General features: G+C 44.0%; 1 protein-coding gene across 1 annotated transcript in view; it reads left to right on the plus strand.

Annotated features, from left to right (window-relative positions):
* Nucleotides 1-23,006, plus strand: part of miga1 (mitoguardin 1) — a 112,114-nt gene that overhangs the window by 79,480 nt on the left and 9,628 nt on the right. Inside the window, exons 9-13 of the mRNA XM_060829613.1 lie at nt 1,997-2,118; nt 5,375-5,447; nt 7,365-7,451; nt 10,221-10,319; nt 17,563-17,697. Coding sequence (XP_060685596.1) covers nt 1,997-2,118; nt 5,375-5,447; nt 7,365-7,451; nt 10,221-10,319; nt 17,563-17,697 — 516 coding nt within the window. The remainder of the gene's footprint in view (nt 1-1,996; nt 2,119-5,374; nt 5,448-7,364; nt 7,452-10,220; nt 10,320-17,562; nt 17,698-23,006) is intronic.

The raw sequence follows: 23,006 nt of genomic DNA on the forward strand, positions 1-23,006 counted from the left end.
AAAGACATACTGCAGCAAAATGATCAAACACTTAAACCATAGCAAAATCAGAGAGAGGGAGAGAAACAGGGTGGTTTCCAGAGCTGAGGATCTAGGAAGTTAAAGGCCTAGGCATCATTGATGGAACAATTAAAATCACGCCTTAGTTAAAAGAGTGAATCTGGCTCGTTGATAAACAGGGAAGAGGTCAGCTATACAACCCTGCACATTCCAGCTGTCACACTTAACTCTAGCCTCGGTTGCTCCTGGTGTCTGACTGGTAGCAGAGAGAGAAAATGGTGCTTTAACTTTGAGTTAAATATAAACATTCACTGCTCTTTCAAAAAGATAGGCTGTTCCTGACAGCTGGCAGCTCCCACATTTTATGCTCAATTAAAAAAAAAATTACCCTCAGCTGGAATTTCTTTTCGCCATTAGATTTATGCGAGTAAAAGTGTTGGAAAGCTGAGAGATGAAAGTTGCATAATCACAAATTGAAGTTTAAATAGACCAGTTGGTTGTTACTTCCAATCAATCAGTGGCACTGACAGAGCTTTCAAATTGTTCCTGTTACTGTAGAAATAAATCATAAAAAAGCAACCAAGACAATCTATCCCGACAATGCATTAATAAATAAGTTTCCACTATTGTTATGGTCTGGAATGCATTGTCTGAAAGGATAACGGAAGTGCATTCAATAGTGCCTTTCATAAAGGGATGAGAGAAAGTTCTAGCGACGGAAATATTGCAGAGCTGTGGGCAAAGAACAGGTGTGTGGTATGAAATGAATGACTTTATTGAAGACAAAATATGATATTACATTCCCCCCCGAAAAGAGACAGAACCAGGTCTCTGGGTGCATCCAGAGAGGTTTGCTGGAATGTTCTAGACTCACATGTTTCAGTCTGCCGTGAATTCTCCAAGGCACTTAGAGTCATAGAGCTGTACAGCATGGAAACAGACCCTTCGGTCCAACCTGTCCATGCCGACCAGATAACCCAACCACTGCATTTGCCTGAAACAAAGACTTGCAATTATAGTCTTTCATCATCTTACCATATCCCAAAGCACTTTACAGTCAATAAAGTCAAGTTGTTGTTGTCATGTATAGCCTGCAGGAGCTAACACAGCAAGCTCCTACTAACTGCAACGTAATAACGAGCACATTACGTTTAGAGATTTGTAGAATAGAATCTCTGCTGTGCAGGAAGAGGCCATTCGGCCCATAAAATCTGCATCGACCTTTCAAAGAGCATCTCACCCAGAACCAACTCCTACCATTCTAGCCCCATATTTCCCAAGGCTAATCCACCCAGCCTGCAGATCCCTGGATACTATGCATCATTTAAGCATGGCCAATCTACCTATCCTGTCCATCTTTAGTCTGTGGGAGGAAACCAGAGCACCTGGTGGAAACCAAAACAGACACGGGGAGAATGTGCAAACTCCACGCAGGCAGTCACCTGAGGCTGAAATCAAGCCTAGGGCCCTGGCGCTGTGAGGCAGCAGTGCTAACCTCAGAGCCATCGTGTTATCCTGAAACATAAGCTGTGTTGCTCTCTCCGCAGATGCTGCCAGATCCACTGAATTTCTCAAGCATTTTCTGTTTTTTATTTCAGATCTCTAGCATCTCATTGTTTTTAATTTTTTATGCTTTTATTGATGTTGTTGAGGGAGAAAATATTGACCAAAACTTTTCTATCATTTTCAAGTATGATCTTTTGCATCTCTTGAGGGGACAGACGTGGCCCTGTTTTAATATCTTGTCTGACTAAGTAGCACTCTCAGTATTACAGAGAGGTGACGGTCTGGATTTTTATACGCTAAGACTCAGTCGTGGGATTGTGAGCCCAGCATTATTCTGAACCAGAGTTTCCAACTGAACGTGGGCTGACATTAAACTCAAATCCTCTGAATTCGGAGCGTTGGTTTGTTCTTGGGAAATAGAATGGTTGTTCTATGACAAGCTGAATTGAATCCAATGGAGTGGTTTTTATTATCCCTGTGATCCCAACAGCTAACAGAGCATCGAGACAATCGAGGCAGCACCTACGGTCTGGGCTCATGGTGTCACCTGCCGCTCTATGAAGAAGCGATGCACTTGGCAGAAGACGGAAGAGTATTTTGCCGGGTGTTAAGGTAGGCTAATCTCTACCATTGCAATTGACTGATTAATCCACAGAGATAATGGCTAGTTTATTTTTTTTTTTATTAGACTTACAGTGTGGAAACAGGCCCTTCGGCCCAACAAGTCCACACCGACCCGCCGAAGCGAAACCCACCCATACCCCTACATTTACCCCTTACCTAACACTACGGGCAATTTAGCATGGTCAATTCACCTGACCCGCACATCTTTGGACTGTGGGAGGAAACCGGAGCACCCGGAGGAAACCCACGCTGACACGGGGAGAACGTGCAAACTCCACACAGTCAATCACCTGAGTCGGGAATTGAACCCGGGTCTCCAGCGCTGTGAGGCAGCAGTGCTAACCACTGTGCCACCGTGCCGCTAGTGTGGTGGCTCGGTGGTTAGCACTGCTGCCAGGGATCTGGGTTCAATTCCAGCCTCGGGTGACTGTGTGGAGTTTGCACATTCTCCCAGTGTCTGGACTTTGGTTTCTTACCACAATCCAAAGATGAGTGGCTTGGCCATGCTAAATTGTCCAAAGGGTCCAGGGATGTGCAAGCTAGGTGGATTAGCCATGGGAAATGTAGGATTACAGGGATGAAGTGGGATGCTCTTCAGAGGGTTGGTGCTGACTTGATGGGCTGAATGACCTCCATCTGCAGAGTTGTGAATTCTATAAAAGGTGCTAAATTGGATAAACCCCAATGGAAGGATGTTGTGAAACTTGAAAGGGTTCAGAAAAGATTTACAAGGATGTTGCCAGGGTTGGAGGGTTTGTGCTATAGAGAGTGGTTGAATAGGCTGGGACTGTTTTCCCTAAAGATTCAGGGGCTGAGGGGTGATCTTATAGAGGTTTATAAAATCATGAGGGACTTGGATAGGATAAATAGACAAAGTCTTTTCACTGGAGTGTGGGAGTCTAGAACTAGAGGTTTAGGGGGAGAGGGGAAAGAAACAAAAGGGACCTAAGGGGCAACTTTTTCACGCAGAGGGTGATGCGCATATGGAATGAGCTACCAGAGGAAGTGGTGTAGGCTGATACAATTGCAACATTTAAAAGGCATTTGGATGAGTATATGAATAGGAAGGGTTTAGAGGGAAAGTGAAATTAGTGGAATTAGCTGGCAAATGGAACTAGATTGGGTTGGGATGTCTGGTCAGCGTGGACGAGTTCGACTGAAGGATCTGTTTCTGTGCTGTACATCTCTGTGACTTGATGACAGGTCCCTGGGCCGTGATGCTTATTTTACCAATGCGAAGTGCAGGCAGCATACCTACTTGCACTGCAGAGTCTGTGGCTGTAGAATCAACAAGGAGGAGAAGTGAGTAGCGAAGGTTCCAGTGGCACATCAAGGGAGCCTGCACCTCTTAAAAGGCACATTTGTTAGGGCTGAAGCAGACATTAGGAAAATGTGAGATCTGCAGGTGTTGGAGATCAGAGTGAAAAACTGTAGTGCTGGGAAAATACAGCAGGTCAGGCAGCAGGTAGTTGTACAGGAAGTGAATATGGTCTGGGAACCCACAAAAAAAAGGACAACATTGAGAAGGCAGCTTCGGTGGTAGATGTGGAAAGTAGGGGCAATATCCATAGGGGACCAGGAGGCTTTCCAGACCCACACATGCAAGGCATGTGAGCAGACAGCCAACAGTCTACCCTGTGACCTGGATGCAGTGCCATAAAACTTGCAGTGACCTCACACGCACAGTCAAGCCCAGCTGGGGACACAGGCCAGGGGTAGCACTGGCCCGTGATTTCTGTCCCACTCCCTGTGTGCTGCAAAATCCAACTTGAGGTAAGAAAGGGAATTAATTGCGAAAGTAAAATAAAATCTTGTGCAGGTTAAGAATGAGTTTGCACTGGTGGTAATGGGAGCTAAAAATCACACAACATCAGGTTACAGTCCAACAGGTTGTTTGGAGGCACTAGCTTTCAAAGTGCTGCATCTTCATCAGGTGGTGGACAAAGCAGTGCTCTGAAAGCTCGGGCACTGTAACCTGGTGTTGTGTGATTTTTAACTTTGTCCACCCCAGTCCAACACTGGCATCTCCACATCAGGGGTAATCGGAGTGTTTATTGCCAATTTGTAGTGCCCTTGAGAAGCTGGTGGTGAACTTCCCTTTGAACCAGTGAAATCTGTATGCTTTAGGTTGACCTATGATGTTATAGAGTCATAGAGATGTACAGCACAGACACAGGCCTTTCAGTCCAACTCATTTATGCTGACCAGATAGTCCAATTTGCCAGCATTTGTCCCTATCCATTTATATCCTTTCTATTTATATACCCATCCAAATGCCTTTTAAATATTGTAATTGTACCAGCCTCCTCCACATCCTATGGCAGCTCATTCCATACACATTCCACCCTCTGAGAAAATGTTACCCCCTAGGTTCCTCTTAAATCTTTCCCCTCTCACTTATGTCCTCTATTTCTGAGTTCCCCCGACCCAGGGAAAAGACCTTATGTATTTACCCTATCCATGCCCCTTATGAAACCTCTATAAGGTCACCCCTTAGCCTCTGACATTCCAGGAAAAACAGCCCTAGTCTATTCAGCCTCTCTCTGTAGCTCAGATCCTCCAACCCTGGTAACATCCTTGTAAATCTTTTCTGAACCCTTTCAAACTTCACAGCATCTTTCCAATAGGAAGGAGACCAGAATTGTACACAATGTTCCAAGACGGACATCTAGGATTCTGACTCAGCGACAGTGAAGCAACGGCAATATATTTCAAGTCAAGATGGCGATTGGCTTGCAGAGCAAATTCCAGGTTTTAGTGTTGCCCTGTATCTGCTGCATCTCAAGGACCTGTTCCTGTGCTGTACTGCTCTATGTTCTATCTTTTCTTTATTCCTGTCCTGAAAATCCCTTGAATTAAAGGCCAACAGATCAGCTCTTTGTTAAAATAGCTAACTCATTGCCATGTTACCGAAAAGAAGACAGCAGTTTACATTTGTGAAATGGCTTTAATAATGGGAAAACAGCCTCACAGAAGAGTTTTCAAACCAATGCGGCACTAAGATAAAGAAATATTGGGTCAAATGACCAAAGCTTTAGGTTTTAGACCACAGCAAAATCAGCGAGAGAGATGGATTGCAAAGTCCAGTCTAAGGAGCCTTCATGAATTTCTGTCGTACCAATGTTCAGTCGTTAACATATTGCCTCAAACTGAAAGCTATTATACAATCCGGGTCTGTTCATGTAGATTTTTAACAAAACAATGAGTCTTAATCTTTGTTTTCACCTTATGTTTTGTCTAAAAGGACCGAGTTGCTGGAATGTGTTGGGGACATTGATTTTCTTGCTAAGGTGCACTGTGTGCGTCAAGCCTTCCAGGTAATATTTTCAGAACTCAGTTGTTGATTCACACATGAGCATGAATATGTCTGAGCCATGGATTATAAATTACTGGTTAGGCCTCAGTTGGAGAGTTATGGCCAATTCTGGACTCTATATTTTGGGATGATTACCAAGAGCCTGAAGATGCTGCAGGCATGGTGCCAATGCAGCATGGTACCAGTAATGCAGTTTATATAGAGTGACAAAAGAACCTGGGGATTGTTCTGCTCTGGGTAGAGAAGTAGAAACTAGAGGTGTTCAACATTCTGAGGAATTGTGAAAAAGCGACTGGTGAGAAACTCTTTGGCTACCCGTAGGGTTGGTCACTAAATGGCATAGATTTAAATGGGACCAGAGCAGAATTTTTTAATGATCTCCTTCTGGACTTTGTGCTGTACGTTTTTTCACTGGGATTTTGTGAGGTTCCAGGGAGCGTACCAGGAGGTGGGTAGGGGTTTGGAGTGGGATGGCAGAGGATGGATTGCTTTCCTGCTGTCACTAGTATTTTACCAGCTCTGGTGAAGGTGGCACTTAACCTGCCCAATCTTAGACCAAATGTGACCTTTATTTGGTCAATTTAGGGCCGATGAAGGCTTCTTCCTGCTGGCATTGGAGAGATTGGCAAGTAGAGCCCTACTCAGAGTCTGCCAAGGTATATCTGCCAATTAGTGTCATCAGGTCAAGACACATGTCAACCAATTCACTACATTGAAGTGGACTGGCTGTTATTACATAAGCAAATACCACAACCTATTTCTACACTTCAGACATCCCATCAAAAGAATATGGATCAATTTTATTTCAAGATGTGGGCATGTCTGTTTCTTGAAGGGGAAAGGAAGTCAGGACTCTCTTTTAAGTTGTGCCATGGAATTAATATTTAACAGCATGGTGGTTCAGTGGTTAGCAGTGCTGCCTCACAGCGTGAGGGACCTGGATTCGATTCCAGCCTCAGGCAACTGTCTTTATGGAGTTTGCGCATTCTCCTCATGTCTGCATGGGTTTTCTCTATGTGCTCCAGTTTCCTCCCATAGTCCAAGGATGTGCAGGTTGGGTAAATTGGCCAAACTAAATTGCCCATTGTGTGTAGGTTAAGTGCATATACCTTGGCAGACTCTGAGTAGGGCTCTACTTGCCAATCTCTCCAATGCCAGCAGGAAGAAGCCTTCATCAGCCCTAAATTGACCAAATAAAGGTCACATTTGGTCTAAGGTTGGGCAGGTTAAGTGCCACCTTCACCAGAGCTGGTAAAATACTAGTGACAGCAGGAAAGCAATCCATCCTCTGCCATCCCACTCGGTTTTACTCCAAACCCCTACCCACCTCCTGGTACGCTCCCTGGAACCTCTCAAAATCCCAGTGAAAAAAACGTACAGCACATAGTCCAGAAGGAGATCATTAAAAAATTCTGCTCTGGTCCCATTTAAATCTATGTCATTTAGTGACCAACCCTACGGGTAGCCAAAGAGTTTCTCACCAGTCGCTTTTTCACAATTCCTCAGAATTTTGAACATCTCTAGTTTCTACTTCTCTACCCAGAGCAGAACAATCAGGGGAAATGTAGAGTAATAGGGTAGGGGGGTTGTTTGGGTGGGTTGCCCTTCAGAGGGCGGTGTGGACCTGTTGGGCCGAATGGCCTTGTTTCCATACTGTAGGGATTCTACGAACTATCTCTGACAATACATCACTTCCTCAATGCAACTAGAGACTGGGCTGAGAGGATTGTTGCAGTCTTAAGTAGACTATCTGAGTTGGTGGTGGAAGCAGATTCAAGTGGATTCAAATCCTGGGGTGATTTTGAGGATGCAGTGTTAAGGCTGAGCTGAACTCGAAGAGAACAGGTAGCCTAAACTATCAGCAACACCCTAGCTAAGTTTGAAGCATAATTTCACACTAATTTTTCCACCTTTGCAGATAATTCTTTCCGATGTAATTAATAGAAAGTTTTTCGCAGAAGTGGGAAGGAAGGTTCTGTCCGCGATTATGACAAAAGCACATAAGGTATGGGAGTTCTGAGCTGTGTAGCTTTTGCTGGTAAGGCCATAACACATAGGAGGAGCAGTAGGCCATTCAGCCCATCAAGTCTGCTCTGCCATTCGGCGAGATCCTGGCTGATCCGATTATTTTCATCACCATTTTCCTGCCTTTTCCTTGATTTTGTTCCTTCTTCATCCTGTATTTTTGTCGCTTGTCTTATTAAAATGAACAGTAATGGGCCCTGTTTATAAGATAATGACAAATTAATGGGAGAGTGATATTTGTGAGAGGTTTTGGTACATGAAATAATTATAATTCCGAATAATTATTCAATGTACAATTATTTACGTTCACGTTTTGCATATTTTGCCATTATCCTTTTTTTCCCATCTTCTGGAATACATTATACAAGCTCCTAATTTTCACAACTTTCTATCATCAGCAATCCGACTATCTATGCAAATCCAGCATAGCAATTCTATTATATTGACAGGCTATCATCCACACTCCCATTATCTGTGCTCCCAGTATCCACACTGATAACACCACTATCTTCTCTATTGCATTATCCACACACTCGCATTAAACACACTCAACCACTTTATTGTCACTCCCATTTTCCCTGCTCCAAATCTTCACAGTTCTCTTATCGGCTTTCTTATGATTGTTATGATCCCAGCTGATGAAAGTTCTGGACACCAGATCCAAAAACATCCACTCCCTCCAACATCAGTGCTCAGTAGCATGTACCATCTACAAAACAGTGCAGAAATTCACAAAAGATTCTTAGACAGCATTCTCCAAACACACAACCATCTAGAAGGACAAGGGGAGCAGATACTTGGGAGCATCACCAACGCAAATTCCCCTGCAAGCTATGCACCATCCTGATTTGGAAATATATTGCAGTGCACGGACAGAATCAGGTTAAGAAGGCAGGTTACCACCACCTTCTCAAGGATCAACTAGGGACAAGCAATAAATGTCCAGCTGACGGCACCCACATCCCATGAGTGAATTTAAAAAGCCTGATCCCAGAGTGAAACGTGATAGATCATCAAGGATATTTTTGTAATTTGTTTACTGTGATGTTCATGTTACAAGAAGCTGCAAATGCATTTTAAACAAAATAACATGAAAGTTTATATACATGAAAGGAAAATAGAAGTGACTATCTTACAGTGCACAAGAGCTCATTATAAGAAATAAAAACTCAACCTTTTATCTTTCAGCAACAAATCTTACACACACAGAACCCTCAGCGAAGGGGTCACCCAGTTTCCTCTTTAAAGTTTGTTGTCCAGTGGAGGTAATTGGTTAGTTTTCAGCAAAACTCTGCATTCATTCAACAAACTTTTTGTTTTCAATTAATATCTCTTTCTGAAACCCATAAGCAAATTGCTAACACTTTATTTTCTAACTTGGTTTCTTAAAGTGCTCTCCCAAAGCTTTCTGCTGCTAGAGCTTTTCTCTTGCTGCCATTAAGCCACTCAGGACTTCATTGTTGTAATGTCATTTCAGAAAGGAAATCTGCTATCCTTACCTGATCGGGCTGACATGTGACTTCATATCTGCATCAGTTGACTCTTTAATTGCCCTCTGAAATGTAATGTAGGTGCCACATAAATGCCAGACAATGACCAGCTCTGATAACTGACAATCTAACTGTCACCCCTTGAATTTCAGTTCCCATCACTGAATGCCCCATTATCATAAGGTCACCATTGACCATAAACTGAACTAGTTGTAAAGTCATGGTAGTTACAAGGGCAGATCAACGACTCGGAATCCTGCATTAAGTAACTCATCTACTAACTCCCCAAAGCCTCTATTAGACGCAGGTCATGAGTGTGATGGAATGTGACCCATTTGTGTGGATGAGTATAGCTTCAACAACACTCAAGAAGTTGACACCATTCAGGATAAAGCAATTCACTTAACTGGCACCACATCCACAAACATCCACTCCCTCCACCACCGATGTTCAGTAGCAGCAGTGTGTACTGTCCACAAGATGCGCTGCAGAAATTCACCAAAGATCCTCTGGCAGCACCTTTCAAACCCATGACCACAAGGGTAGCAGATACATGGGAACATCACCCCCTTGCAAATTCCCCTCTAAGCCATGCACCATCCTGACTTAGGAATATGTTGCTGTGTCACTGAGTCAAAAGCCTGGAATTCCCTCCCTACAGGCTTCTGGGTCTACCTACAGCACACGGACTGAATTGGTTCAAGAAGGCAGCTCCTCCTTCCCCCCCCCCCCCCCCCCCCCCCCACCACCACCCCCCCACCCCCCAACCTTCTGAAGGGCAGCTATGGATGGATAATAAATGCTGGTCCAGCCAGCAACACCCACGTCCATGACTGAATAAGAAAAAAGGCCAAACAAGTCACTCAGTTCAAGGGCATTTCGAGATGGGCACTAAGCATTGGCACAACCAGCCACCGCCAAATCTCAAGAAATAACGTTAATTTTCCTTTTTCTTTCTGGCTGGCCTACTGGAGAGTAGTCCTGGTAGATGGCAATCAGTTGTGTAATAAGCTGAATGGTCTCATTCTGTACTGTAACCATCCTGTGCTTCTGTGAAGGTCAATTCAGCAGTTTGCTATTGACGGTTTTACATTATCGCACAAAGTCAAGATTGACCTCTGGGTGTCCTGGCCTGGCTTTGGAAATTTTCGGGGGGGGGCGGGGTCAGGATAATTGTGGCCCCCACAAAAGATGGAAAAAATATTGTACAAATTCAAAATGGTGAGGACTGACGTAAGTGCTTTTCCTGACTTCTCTAGAATCCAAAAAGGTTTGAGGCCGTCTATGAAGAGATGATGTATTTTCTGCAGCATACTGATCACTGGGAGATGACTCAGCGAGAGCTAGCAGCTCGAGGGGTGAGTCTGTCAAGTACCTGAAAAGGCTGGGCTGGGTGGGTGCAGTGTGAAAAAATACTAAAGAGTGAACATCCAACCTGTATGGTCAAAGTCCTCCAGCTGAAATTAAGCCGTGTGCACAGTCATCATTTGTTTGTCAAAAAATGGTGTTTTGAACAGAATTTCAATGTATTTCATGTTGAGAAGGGTACCATCAATAATTCCACACAGAATAGTCACAAAGCCTACAACCCTTTTCATAAATACTGCCACCAGTTAAAATAGAAAACAACATGTTTCCCTCTCTAATTTGTCCATGACGTTATTCATGGTCAATTTTTAATTCAAAAGTGTTACCATCAAGAGTTTTGAGAAACTTCATTAGCTCACCCCAACAAGGCCATCTAGTGACTAGAGCCTGCAACTGCACCGTGACTGTTGACATAACAAAGCTAAATTGGTGCTTGCTTCAGATATTCACACGTACACTTCCTACCCCTTTAGACGGATAGTGGGGGAAACACTAACAGCTAGTTATTAGTCTGTTGAACCATATCCTGAATGCTTCTTGCATCATAAACAAGGCCCAGTGTAGGACTAGCTAAAATGAACTGACAAATTAGATTAAGGGATTAGATTTAGTAGATGCTGTTGGCAATATTTCAGAATATGTTGCATAAATGCATTCTAAACAGAAAGAAAAATTTCAAAAGGAGGACCATGATTAACTAAACAAGTTAAAGATAGAAGTTAAAAATAATCAGCAAATAATTGTGCAAAGATGGCTGAAAGGTCAGATGATTAGGCAGAATATAAAAACAGTAAAGAATGACGATAAGGTTAATAAGCAAGGAAAGATTAGAGTATGAGAGAAAGCAAGCTAGAAATATCAAAACAGATAGTAAATGTTTCTGTACACATTTTAAAAATATAGTTATTCAGGTGAATGTTGTCGTGAAAAAAAAGTAAGCCTGAGGAATTAATAATTGAAAATCAGGAGATTGCAGATGAATTGAGCAGGTGTTTTGGATTGGAGTTTGCTGTGGAGGATCCAAGAAACATCCTAGAAAGAGCTTTAAACCGGGAAATGAAGGAAGCGAGAATCTCAAGAAAACTACACAGGGAATTGGTCCTGAGTAAATTGTTGGAGCTGTGGGCTAAAAAATCCTCAGGTTCGGATGAACAGGTGCCGAAAGTAATCAAGAAGGCTAACAGAATGTTGGCCTTTATATCAAGAGCATTGGAGTATAAGAATGAAGAGGTTATGCTGCCTCTATATAAAACCTTGGTTAGACCCCACTTGGAGAACTGTGAGTAGATCTAGGCACCATACCTTATGGAGGTTTTATCCACCTTGGAGAGAGTACAATGTAAGTTTGCAACAATGATACCTGGACTCAGAGATTATGAGGAGAGAATGTGGCACGATGGCTCAGTGGTTAGCACTGCTGCCTCACAGTGCCAGGGACCTGGGTTCACTTCTACCCTCAGGCAGCTGTCTGTGTGGAGTTTGCACAATCTCCCTGTGTCTGCTTGGGTTTCCTCCTGATGATCCGGTTTCCTCCCACAATCACAAAGGTGTGCAGTTTAGGTGAATTGGCCATGCTAAATTGCCCATAGCATTCAGTGACGTGTAGGTTAAGTGTATTAGTCAGTGATAAATGTAGAGTGGTAGGGGAGTAGGTCTGGTGGGTTACTCTTCAAAGGGTTAGTGTGGACTTGTTGGGCCAAATGGCCTGTTTCCACACTGCAGGGGTTCTATGAAATTTTGCCCGTTTTATTTACAATTCAGAAGATTCAGGGGTGATTTGATTGAAGTCTTCACAATATTACAAGGAAAAGAGAAAGTGAGGACTGCAGATGCCAGAGATTAGAGTTGAGAGTGTCATGCTGGAAAAGCACAGTAGGTCAGGCAGCATCCGAGGAGCAGAAGAATTGACATTTCAGGCATAACTCCTTCAGGAGTATAAGCCAAAGGCAGGTTTATGGAGGCCATATTCTTATTGAATGGCGGAAAAAGCTCAATGGGCTGAATGGCCTACTTCTGTTCCTATATTAAAATTTGTGGCTAGTCAGTTATTTGATGCATTGGCTCTAATTTTCCGAAAGTTCTCTTGATTCGGGTTAGGTTTCATCAGATAGAAAAATAATCCATCAATGAAAAGAAGCAGAAAATAGGATCTTTCAGGCCAGGTAGCTTGCTATTTGTCATAGGGAAAATGTTAGAAGCTATTATTAAAGTTATAGCTGGGCACTTAGTAAACTTTAACATAATCTGGCAGGATCAGCATGATTTTGTTGAAAAGGAGATTGTGTTTAAACAATGTATTGGATTTCGCCAATATCTGCTGTGGATAAAGGGGAAGGTGTGGTGGGTTGCTTGTTATCAGGAGTGGGCAAAATCAGTCTTTTCTGATCGTCAAGAAGTATTGAGTGGTTTGTCTCAGGGATCAGTGCTGGAGCCTCAACCTTTGTCACTTTATACAAATTACCTGGATGAAGGGACCAAAGGTATGGTTGATAAATTTGCTGATGACACAAAGATAGGTAGAAAAATAAGTTATGAAATGGACATGAGGAGGCTAGAGAGGGATGGAGAGAGGTTGATTTGAGTTTTGATTTGGCTCAGTCTTGTCACATGTACCGAGGTACAGTGAAAGATTTTGTTGTGCATGCAGTACAGGCCGATCATGCCATGCAAAGATAAAGGGTAATGGAACAGAGCGAGGAATACAATGTTATGGCTGCAGAGAAGATGCACAAAGAGCGAGATCAGCATCAAGTTTAAAATTTCAAAAGTCCATTCAAGAAGTCTAGTGAGTAAATAGAGATTTGGCAAATGGAGTTTGATGTGGGAAACTGTTCCCATTCCCCCAGTTCCTCAGAATCCAGCCCATCGCTTTATTGCCTGCTCTGTTTGTGCAGAGCACAATACCCCGGGGTGTTCAGGCTATACTGCAGTAATTCACTAACCAAGAACTGACTGTTGCCTACTCCCTATGCATAATCCCTGACCATGGTTGGCCTGAGCAAACCGTTGCCAAGCCCCTAGACTGTACCCATCCGTGACAGTACCGGGACAGCTCCTGACCTACAAACCCCGGTCCCAGCTGGACTGGACAAAGGACTAGCCTCCAACCAGATTCCAACATGGTCACTTAGTTAAATGAACGTGCCATGTGTTTACCGCATGAGCAGCTGGCACGTGCTGCGGTGTTAGATTGAGATCTTGGTGTTCCCCTCCACTCCCCCTAACCCGGGAGAGATCCCTACGGACTAAACAGTCTGTCTATGTTTCAGCACAAAAGAACTGAGGTACCAATGAGCCAACAGGCCTGGCATGAGAAGGCAGGGCAAGTTGATGATGCTGTGAGCACCCAGGTAGGCACTACGTGAACAAGCGCTAAGACAGTAAGCAAACAGCCCTGAGATGCAGCCTGGTCCAAAGTGTGAGTTGAGTGCGTGACCCTGTGTGTCCTTGCTGTAGCCTTGCAGTTGTAATGCAAATCCGGGCTTCTCAAGTTCGTTGGAGCACTGCCAAGAGGATGTCTGTCAGCAAAGAGTGAGTGCCGCTGGTATCACTAGATCGTGCCCTGAGTTGCCAAGCAACACACAGGCTGGTCACAGCCAGCGGTGAGCTGACACCACCAGGATTCCCCCCCCCCCCCCGCCCCCCGACTTCTGTGTTGAGAATTTTGTGTAAATAGTGAACTTGTGGCAAACATTAGGGTGGGAGGCTGCATATTGATGAGATTAGATGTGCAGTAAGTAAGGTCATAAACATGCAATAACCCGAATAGACAAACCGGTGCTTCCTAGCAGGTATCTCGCTTTGGAACTTATCTAAAAGATGCAGCAAGTTGCTCCCGACATTAACATACGTCTCACCGGTTTCTCACATGATTCTGTCACATGTCACGCCTGAGCCTACATCCTCCAGATCCCTGTGAGATTCTGCTCATGTTCATGACACTGGAGTGTGGGTTAGTCTTCAGCTGATGACCACACGTGTGTGTGTGACCAACAGGGTAATTTTGGCTAGAAATCCAGAAAAAGGCCCAAGTTCACTTTCTGTCCTGGGATACTGAGACCAATTGCCACACCTCAACTGCAGTCTAGCTATGATTAGCTGAATGAGCCTCTTGACTACGCGGTCTTGCTGAGACATCTGGGAAACTCATTCGAGTGTGGATGTACTGAGTTATCCAAATTTCTGTCATGGAAGCTCCGTCTTGGCTAGGAATAGAAGAGCGCAGAGGGAAATATTCTAGAACAAGACAGCAACATACGTCTGTCCTGTCATATTTAGTTGACCTAACTTTGCTACTTTTAAACCATGGTGCATGCAGAAACTTTTTCTTTAATTCACTCATCATGTGGGTGTGACAGGCCAGCCTTCATTGCCCCTGCCAAATTATCCTTTGGACTGGCTGGCTTGCTAGGGCCATTTCAGAGGGCAATTAAGAGTCAACCACCTTGCAGTGGGTTAGTAATCACATGTAGCTGTATGCCTTATCTCAAGGGCATTACTGGCCCAGATGGGTGTTTTTAACAATTAGCAAGGATATAGTCATCCAAATTTTTATTGAATTCTAATTTAATCAGCTATCCCTGATGAGGTTTGAGTCTGCACCCCGAGTATTCAGCTGGTGTTTTGAGTTAATTGCTCCATCTAGGCTCCACTGACTGAACGTTCCGTTCATTAGGACTTGTCACCTTGTTGACATGGATGTCATTAGCTTTGATGGGCAGATTGTAGAAGTCCTGTTCAGGAAGGGACAGACTCAAGATTGTCCAAAGTCATTTCAACCTATCTTGTGATTATTTGAATGGAGCTGAAATATGTGTTGCTGGAAAAGCGCAGCAGGTCAGGCAGCATCCAAGGAGCAGGAGAATCGACGTTTCGGGCATAAGCCCTTCTTCAGGAATGAGGAGGGTGTGCCAAGCAGGCTAAGATAAACGGTAGGGAGGAGGGACTTTGGGGAGTGGCATTGGGAATGCGATAGGTGGAAGGAGGTTAAGGTGAGGGTGATAGGCCGGAGAGGGAGTGGGGGCGGAGAGGTCCGGAAGAAGATTGCAGGTCAAGAAGGCGGTGCTGAGTCCAAGGGTTGGGACTGAGATAAGATGGGGGAGGGGAAGTGAGGAAGCTGGAGAAATTTGCATTCATTCCTTGTTCTTGTAGAGGGAGGAAGAGAGCTTCATTATTTGAATGGAAGCAGGAAATGCCAGAGAAACTCAGCAGGTCTGTGCATGGAGAGAAAAACAGAATTAACATTTCAAGACCGATCTAACTCATCTCCTTTGGAATATGGCCATGTTGGATCAGCCCCAGATTGGAATGGGAGTCATAGGAGGTACAGTTAGTACATTTGTAAATGACACCAGAATTGGTTGTGTAGTGAACAATGAAGAAGGTCAACTCAGTTTACAATGGGACCTTGATCAGATGGGCCAAGGAGTGGCAGGTGGAGTTTAATTTAGATAAATGTGCGGTGTTGTATTTTGGTAAGGCAAATCAGGGCAGGGCAGGGCTTCTGGATGTGTTTTCTGTGTTGGGGTTATGTAAAAAAACGGGATGGTGTTCCTTACACCAACTTTCCACCAAAGTTCAGCTGATCACCATAATACAGGCTGAAATCATGAACAATGAAATACCAACTGAGCTGGTTGAAAGCTCACTTTACCTCAATGCTATGCTGCTCACACCATAAAGTGTTGCTTTGTCAGCAGTGGGCGACCTATGTTTTTTAAATGGCACAAAGGAAAGGTTCTGTGGGACCATGCCCTTCGCATTGAGAGGATTACATCCTAGAAGATGGTACTCCCTTCCTTCCTGTATGTAATTTAAAATTGATCCCTGTCATTACCCCTTTCCCCCACTCCCTCACCTTGAGGTGCCCAAAGCCATCCCACACCTGAATTACTTCAGGATTTCATCAGTCCACCTGGCTGCAGTCCCGGCAGTGGCCACTGTGGGGCTCTGGCACTGTTGGGACTGCTGGAAGGCTGAAGTATCTGCCCCAATGAGGGGGCAGAAGAACAACTGCTTTAGTTGAACCCACTCACAGGGCTTCATGGCTGCAGGGTAGACCTGTCATTGGTCTGCGCCAGCTCACTGCTGACCTTTCTTCTGGAGAGCTGTGATGTTTCCAAGTCCCATCCCCTGTAACTTACTGCCAGTATCTTATTTTTGAATTGATCATAGAGCGATATCAATTAGCTTGATACTTGAGGTTAGGGCACTTAAGAGAAATCTGTTCTCACATGATCTTATGTCAATGTGATGGCTAGAACAATATAAACTGGACTGTACGATATGCATTTAGACATAGTTTGTACTTTATCATTATCCCAGCTGATTGTACTATTGGGAGAAAGTGAGGACTGAGATGCTGGAGATCAGAGCTGAAAATGTGTTGCTGGAAAAGCGCAGCAGGTCAGGCAGCATCCAAGGAGCAGGAGAATAGACGTTTTGGGCATAAGCCCTTCTTCAATCCTGAAGAAGGGCTCATGCCCGAAAAGTCGATTCTCCTGCTGATTGTACTATTGGTCAAGTCAGATCCTATAATTAAATCTGGCTTGATAGATTGTGTATTTGCTTGTTTTGGTTTAGTCAGTTACTGAAAGAAGTCACACAAAGCTGCAAAGTTTAACAGCAGACTAAAGTTTATTATCCAAAAATTGACATTAAAAAAGCTTTCTAAATATAGATGACAGTTAGAAACATCTTAAAACGCACAGCATAACACAGTTTTGATACCTGAAACGATACATGAGAGTGATTGAAATCCAGAGAAATTGCCATCACCAGAGACCAGTGTTTTACACCCTTGGATGACTGTCCGAGTGGAGTTTGCACATTCTCCCCGTGTCTGCGTGGGTTTCCTCTGGGTGCTCCAGTTATCTCCCACAGTCCAAAGCCATGCAGGTTATAGGTGGATTGGCATTGCTAAATTGAATGTAATGTACAGGCTAGCTGAATTAGCCCTGGCAAATGTGGGGTTATGGAGATAGGGCTGGGGGACTAGTTCTGGGTAGGATAGTCTTTGGTGGGTGCGGGGAGGGGAGATGGGTGAGGTTGGGGGGGAGGGTTGATGCAGATACGATGGGCCAAATAACCACTATTTGCACTGTCAAGATTCTATGAATTTCATTGGGCAGGATGGTGACTGGGTATTCCTTGGGTACAGCAACTGAAAATTTATCTCCACATTGTTGATCTTTGATACACAAATTTATAGAACTGCATTTTTATCCCAAACAGGTTAAGCACATTAATTTTTATGATGTTGTCCTGGACTTCATCCTGATGGATTCCTTCGAAGATCTGGACAATCCGCCTACTTCGATACTGAATGTGGTCAATAATCGATGGCTCAACAATTCTTTCAAGGAGACTGTAAGCAGGGAGTTATATTGTAATAAGTTCTCGATATATACCACCGTTCCTTCACTGTTGCTGGGTCAAAAATCTGGAACTCCCTCCCCAAAAACATGATGTACTTGCATGAATGGACTGTAAAGAGACAGCTCACCACCACCTTCTCTGGGGCAGTTATAGAATAGAATCCCTACAGTGGGGGAGCAGGCAATTTGGCCCATCAAGTCCACACTGGCTCTCCAAAGACCACCCAACCCCCTAACCTGCACACTTGAGCATGGCCAATCCACCTAACCTGTACATCTTTGGACGGTCGGAGGAGACCAGCAGCAAATAATACTGACACGGGGAGAATGTGCAAACTCCATACAGACAGTCACCAGAGGCTGGAATTGAACCCAGTTTCCTAGCACTGTGAGGGTGCAGTGCTAACCACTGAGCCACCCCATTTATGGATGGACAATGAATATTGGCTTGGCCAGTAACACCTCTATTCTGTGAAACAATTCTGTGAATATTCTTCAAAGGAGTTTTCAAAATTACATTATGCATTACTTCAGTGAGATAAAATATACTGAGATATAGAATGTTTAATGTCGGTCAAGTCTACTCTCCCATTAGCGAGACAACCGATGGTGGTTTAACCTGAGGGTCACTGTACCTCAGGTGAGGGACAGGTCTGGGAAGGAGAATCCTTTGTGTCAACCTCAGCTGGTGTAAAAATTGCACCCACATTATTGGCATGATATTGCCTTGCAAACAAGCTGTCCAGCCAACTGAGCTAACTAACCCCTTTAATTTTGGGGTAGCAATTTGCCTTCACAAGTTTATGTGAAGTTTAATCATTTTCTAATGTATTACACAACCTAACTTGTTTAAAATTCATCCACCAGCATGTTCTATTTATACAGCGCTTTACGATGATAAAATACCCCAAGACACTACATAGAAGCATTACCAAACAGAATCCAACATCAAATCATATACAGAGACATGAGGAGAGGTGAACGAAGCTTGGTCAAAGCTTGGTTTTAAGCAGTTTCATTAAGGAGCAGACAGCCAGAGAGCTGAACAAGTTTATGGAGAGAATTCACAAGAGTTTAGGGCCTAGTGAAAACATGTAAAACAGTCCCTCATCACAATAGCAAGTTTGTGGAACTATGCACTTTTGGCTCTCTGTATTTACTTCCATAGCAACAGTGCTCTGTGTGAGTGACACAGACTTTCAGTGTGTTCAGCATCTTCTACATTCCTCTCAAGTTTCCAGGTAGAACTTTCCATTTGATTCCGTGGTAACTTCTCAGCTTTCACCAGCCCCAGAAGTTGCAGGTCAGCTGCCTGTTCCTGCAACGTTTCAGTCTATTGAAGGAAATGGAAATTGGGCCGTTTCTATAGCTGCCTGGGATAGCAAATTGAACACGCACCTCTGACCTTCCACGGGTTAGTTATTCAGTGCTAGAAGAAGGCTTTGCGGGCACACGTATTTTACCTCCAGTGCCATAGACAGAAACAGGGGTCTTAAGATTTTTGTTATACTTTTGCAAAGGTTTGTTACTCATCCCTAATTGCCCTCAAACTGAGTGGCTTGCTCAGCCATCTCAGGGAGCAGTTAAGAATCAGCTATGTTGCAGTGAATGCAGAGCTTGATGTAAGCCAGGCCAGGTAAGAATGACAGATTTCCATTAGTGAACAAAATGGGATTTCACAGCAGGGATAGTCAGCATGGATTTGTTAGAGGGAGATCCTAACTGACTAATTCACACAGTAGTCACCCTTACTGAAGTAGCTTTCGATTTCAGACCTATTACCAGAATTTATATGTCAACATCTTTTCAACTGTAGAATGCTAACCATCTTATATGAAGAGTAAGTGGATAACCAGGGAAAGAGTGGAACCTATTAAAGACCAAAGTGGCAACCTATGTGCAGAGCCAGTTGATGTAGGTGAGGTGTTAAATGAATATTTCTCATCTGTATTCACAGAAGAGAAAGACGTTGTAGCTGGGGATATCAGTTGGGATTGTGAGGTTCTAGAACAAGTTAAGATTAATAAAGAAGGGGTATTAGACATTTTACTGGGTGTACTGATGTATAAGTCCCCACGGCCTGACGAGATATATCCCAGGCCGCTTTGGGAGGCAAGGGAGGAGATTGCTGGGGCCCTGGCGGTGATATTTAATACTTTTCCAGCTACAGGTGAAGTGCTAGATGACTGGAGGATAGCTAATGGGGTTCCTTTGTTCACGAAGGGCAGCAGGGATAGTCCAGGTAATTCCAGAAACACTAGTAAGTGGTAGGGAAATTATTGGAACATATTCTGAAAGACAGGATTTTTCAACACTTGGAAATGCAAGACTGATCAGGGATAGTCAGCATGGATTTGTTAGAGGGAGATCCTATCTGACTAATTTTATTGAGCTTTTTGAAAAGGTGACTAAATATATTGATGAGGGTAGTGCAGTTGATGAGGTTTTCAAGGATTTCAGTAAGATCTTTGGGAAGGTCTCACATGGAAGACAGATCCACAAGGGAAGATCCTGTGGGATCCAAGGCACATTGTCAAACTGAATCCAAAATTGGGCTTACACATAGGAGGCAAAGGGTGTAATTGGGAACCTGTGACCAGTGGTGTACCATGGGTTTCAGTGCTAGTATCTTGTTGTTTGTAATGACTTTGATGTGAAGATAGAAGATACAATGAGGATGTTTGTAGATGATTTGAAAATAGTAGCTACTGCCACCAACATAAGACAGTGAACATCTCCCCAATATAAAAAAGTAGCCATTTCTCCAGTGTAAAAATTAACTATCTCCTTCAGTATAAAACAGTAACCATCTCCCCCATTAGATTAGATTACTTTTTTAGATTAGATTACTTACAGTGTGGAAACAGGCCCTTCGGCCCAACAAGTCCACACCGACCCGCCGAAGCGCAACCCACCCATACCCCTACATTTACCCCTTTACCTAACACTACGGGCAATTTAGCATGGCCAATTCACCTGACCCGCACATCTTTGGACTGTGGGAGGAAACCGGAGCACACCCACGCAGACACGGGGAGAATGTGCAAACTCCACACAGTCAGTCGCCTGAGTCGGGAATTGAACCCGGGTCTCTGGTGCTGTGAGGCAGCAGTGCTAACCACTGTGCCACCGTGCCGCCATTGTAAGACAGTAACCAATATATCTAAATGGGACTTCAGGAGAAACTCCTTTATGCAGAGAATAGTGAGAATGTAGAACTCCAGAAGGAATCAAGAAGAATGATGTAGCTGTATTGGAGGGGAATTCAGATAAACGCATGGGACAAAGGATATGCTGATTATATTTGATGATGACAGCTGGGATGAGGCCTTTATAAAGCAGAAATGGTGACATAGAACAGATGGGACAAATGACATTATGTTGTAAACATTATGTTTTCACTGACCACTGTCTGAGGTGTATTTCAAGACTCTCATTATTCATGGTGGGTTAATGCCTTATAAGGACATACTGCATTCCTGTAACCTAACCATCCAAAGTATGCTAGTTTTAAAAAAATTCAGTTTCTTCAACCAGCTCACATACCTCAACTGCATGGTTTTGGTTAAAGTAATCTGAAGTATTCTGAGATATATTGCTAAAACTTGGCAACAGAGTTGCTTTCTTTGGCCTCTGCTCTGGCTTTGTGTCTGAAAAGAATAAGTGTTTCCTTACTGTGGTATGCAGCTTAGAAAGAAAATGTCAGCTTCTGAAATAAGAATGCTGAATTATAACAGAGAAACACATCTCACCGAGCAAACATGTCTGGAGGGTTCAAGTCATCATTTGTTTATGTCTCCAGTGTCGAAAATAATAGATTTGTTCTGGTGAAGGAACCGGGGGCAGGTCCTAGTTGAACCGTGAAGTAGTCCTCGTCATCAGGAGAGAACTGGCCTGGCAAATAAGACAAAATAAATTTAAGTGAAACGAGAAGAAAAATAACACAGGGATCAAATTACTCTGTGTGTGTGAGAGAGGGGAAACGTTCTGTCGGGGAAATTTGTTGCAAAAACATTATTTTTGGAAATGGCAATTGTTTGAGAAGCCTAGAATTGTTATTTCTTTGGAAAGTGGACAGCATTAGCCAGATTACAGGTATTACACTTCAACCCCAGGGCATCAATGTGGGCTTTACCAGTTTCCTCATTTCCCCTCCCCCCAACTTACCCCAGTTCCAAACTTCCAGCTCAGCACCATCCTCATGACCTGTCCTACCTGCCAATCTCCCTTCCCACCTATCCACTCCACCCTCCTCTTTGACCTATCACCTCCATCCCCACCCCATGCACCCATTGTACTCTTTGCTACCTTCTCCCCACCACCACCACCACCCCCCCTCCTCCATTTATCTCTCCACCCTGGACGTTCCCTCCCTCCATTCCTTTTGCCCGAAACGTCGATTCTCCTGCTCCTTGGATGCTGCCTGACCTGCTGTGCTTTTCCAGCATCACTTTAATCTAGATTACAGGTATTTCTAATTCCAGTTACCCTGGGAAGGTGGTGGGGTAATTGCCTTTAGCAGCATTGTATATTCCAACCACAAGGGATGAACTCAGATTTCTCCAGTTTCCTCATTTCCCCTCCCCCCACCTTGTCTCAGTCCCAACCCTCGAACTCAGCACCGCCTTCCTAACCTGCAATCTTCTTCCTGACCTCTCCGCCCCCACCCCACTCCGGCCTATCACCCTCAACTTAACCTCCTTCCACCTATCGCGTTTCCAACGTCCCTCCCCCAAGTCCCTCCTCCCTACCTTTTATCTTAGCCTGCTTGGCACACTCTCCTCATTCCTGAAGAAGGGCTCATGCCCGAAACATCGATTCTCCTGCTCCTTGGATGCTGCCTGACCTGCTGCGCTTTTTCAGCAACACATTTTCAGCTCTGATCTCCAGCATCTGCAGACCTCACTTTCTCCCATACAATTGAATATAAAGTCTCAGTTATAGGGACCATTCCAACTTATTGTTTTAAAAAAGAAACACATTCCAGTTCACTCATAGACTTTCGGGAAGGGAATCTGTTGTCCTTTCCTGGTCTGGTCTGCATGTGACTGCAGACTGACTGCAACATGCATCAACTCTTAAAAAAACGAAAGAACTGCGAATGTTGTAAATCAGAAACAAAAAATAGCAATTACTGGAAAAGCTGTGCATGTCTGGGGAGAGAAATCAAAGACAATTTTTCAGGTCCAGTGCCCTTCCTCAGAACTCGGATTTCTCTCCACAGAGGCTGCCAGACCTGCTGAGTTTTTCCAGCAATTTCTGTATTGACTCTTAACTGCCCTCTGAAACAGCCTAGAAAGC

The sequence above is a fragment of the Hemiscyllium ocellatum genome, chromosome 9 (assembly GCF_020745735.1).
Source record: "Hemiscyllium ocellatum isolate sHemOce1 chromosome 9, sHemOce1.pat.X.cur, whole genome shotgun sequence".
Taxonomy (NCBI): Eukaryota; Metazoa; Chordata; class Chondrichthyes; order Orectolobiformes; family Hemiscylliidae; genus Hemiscyllium; species Hemiscyllium ocellatum.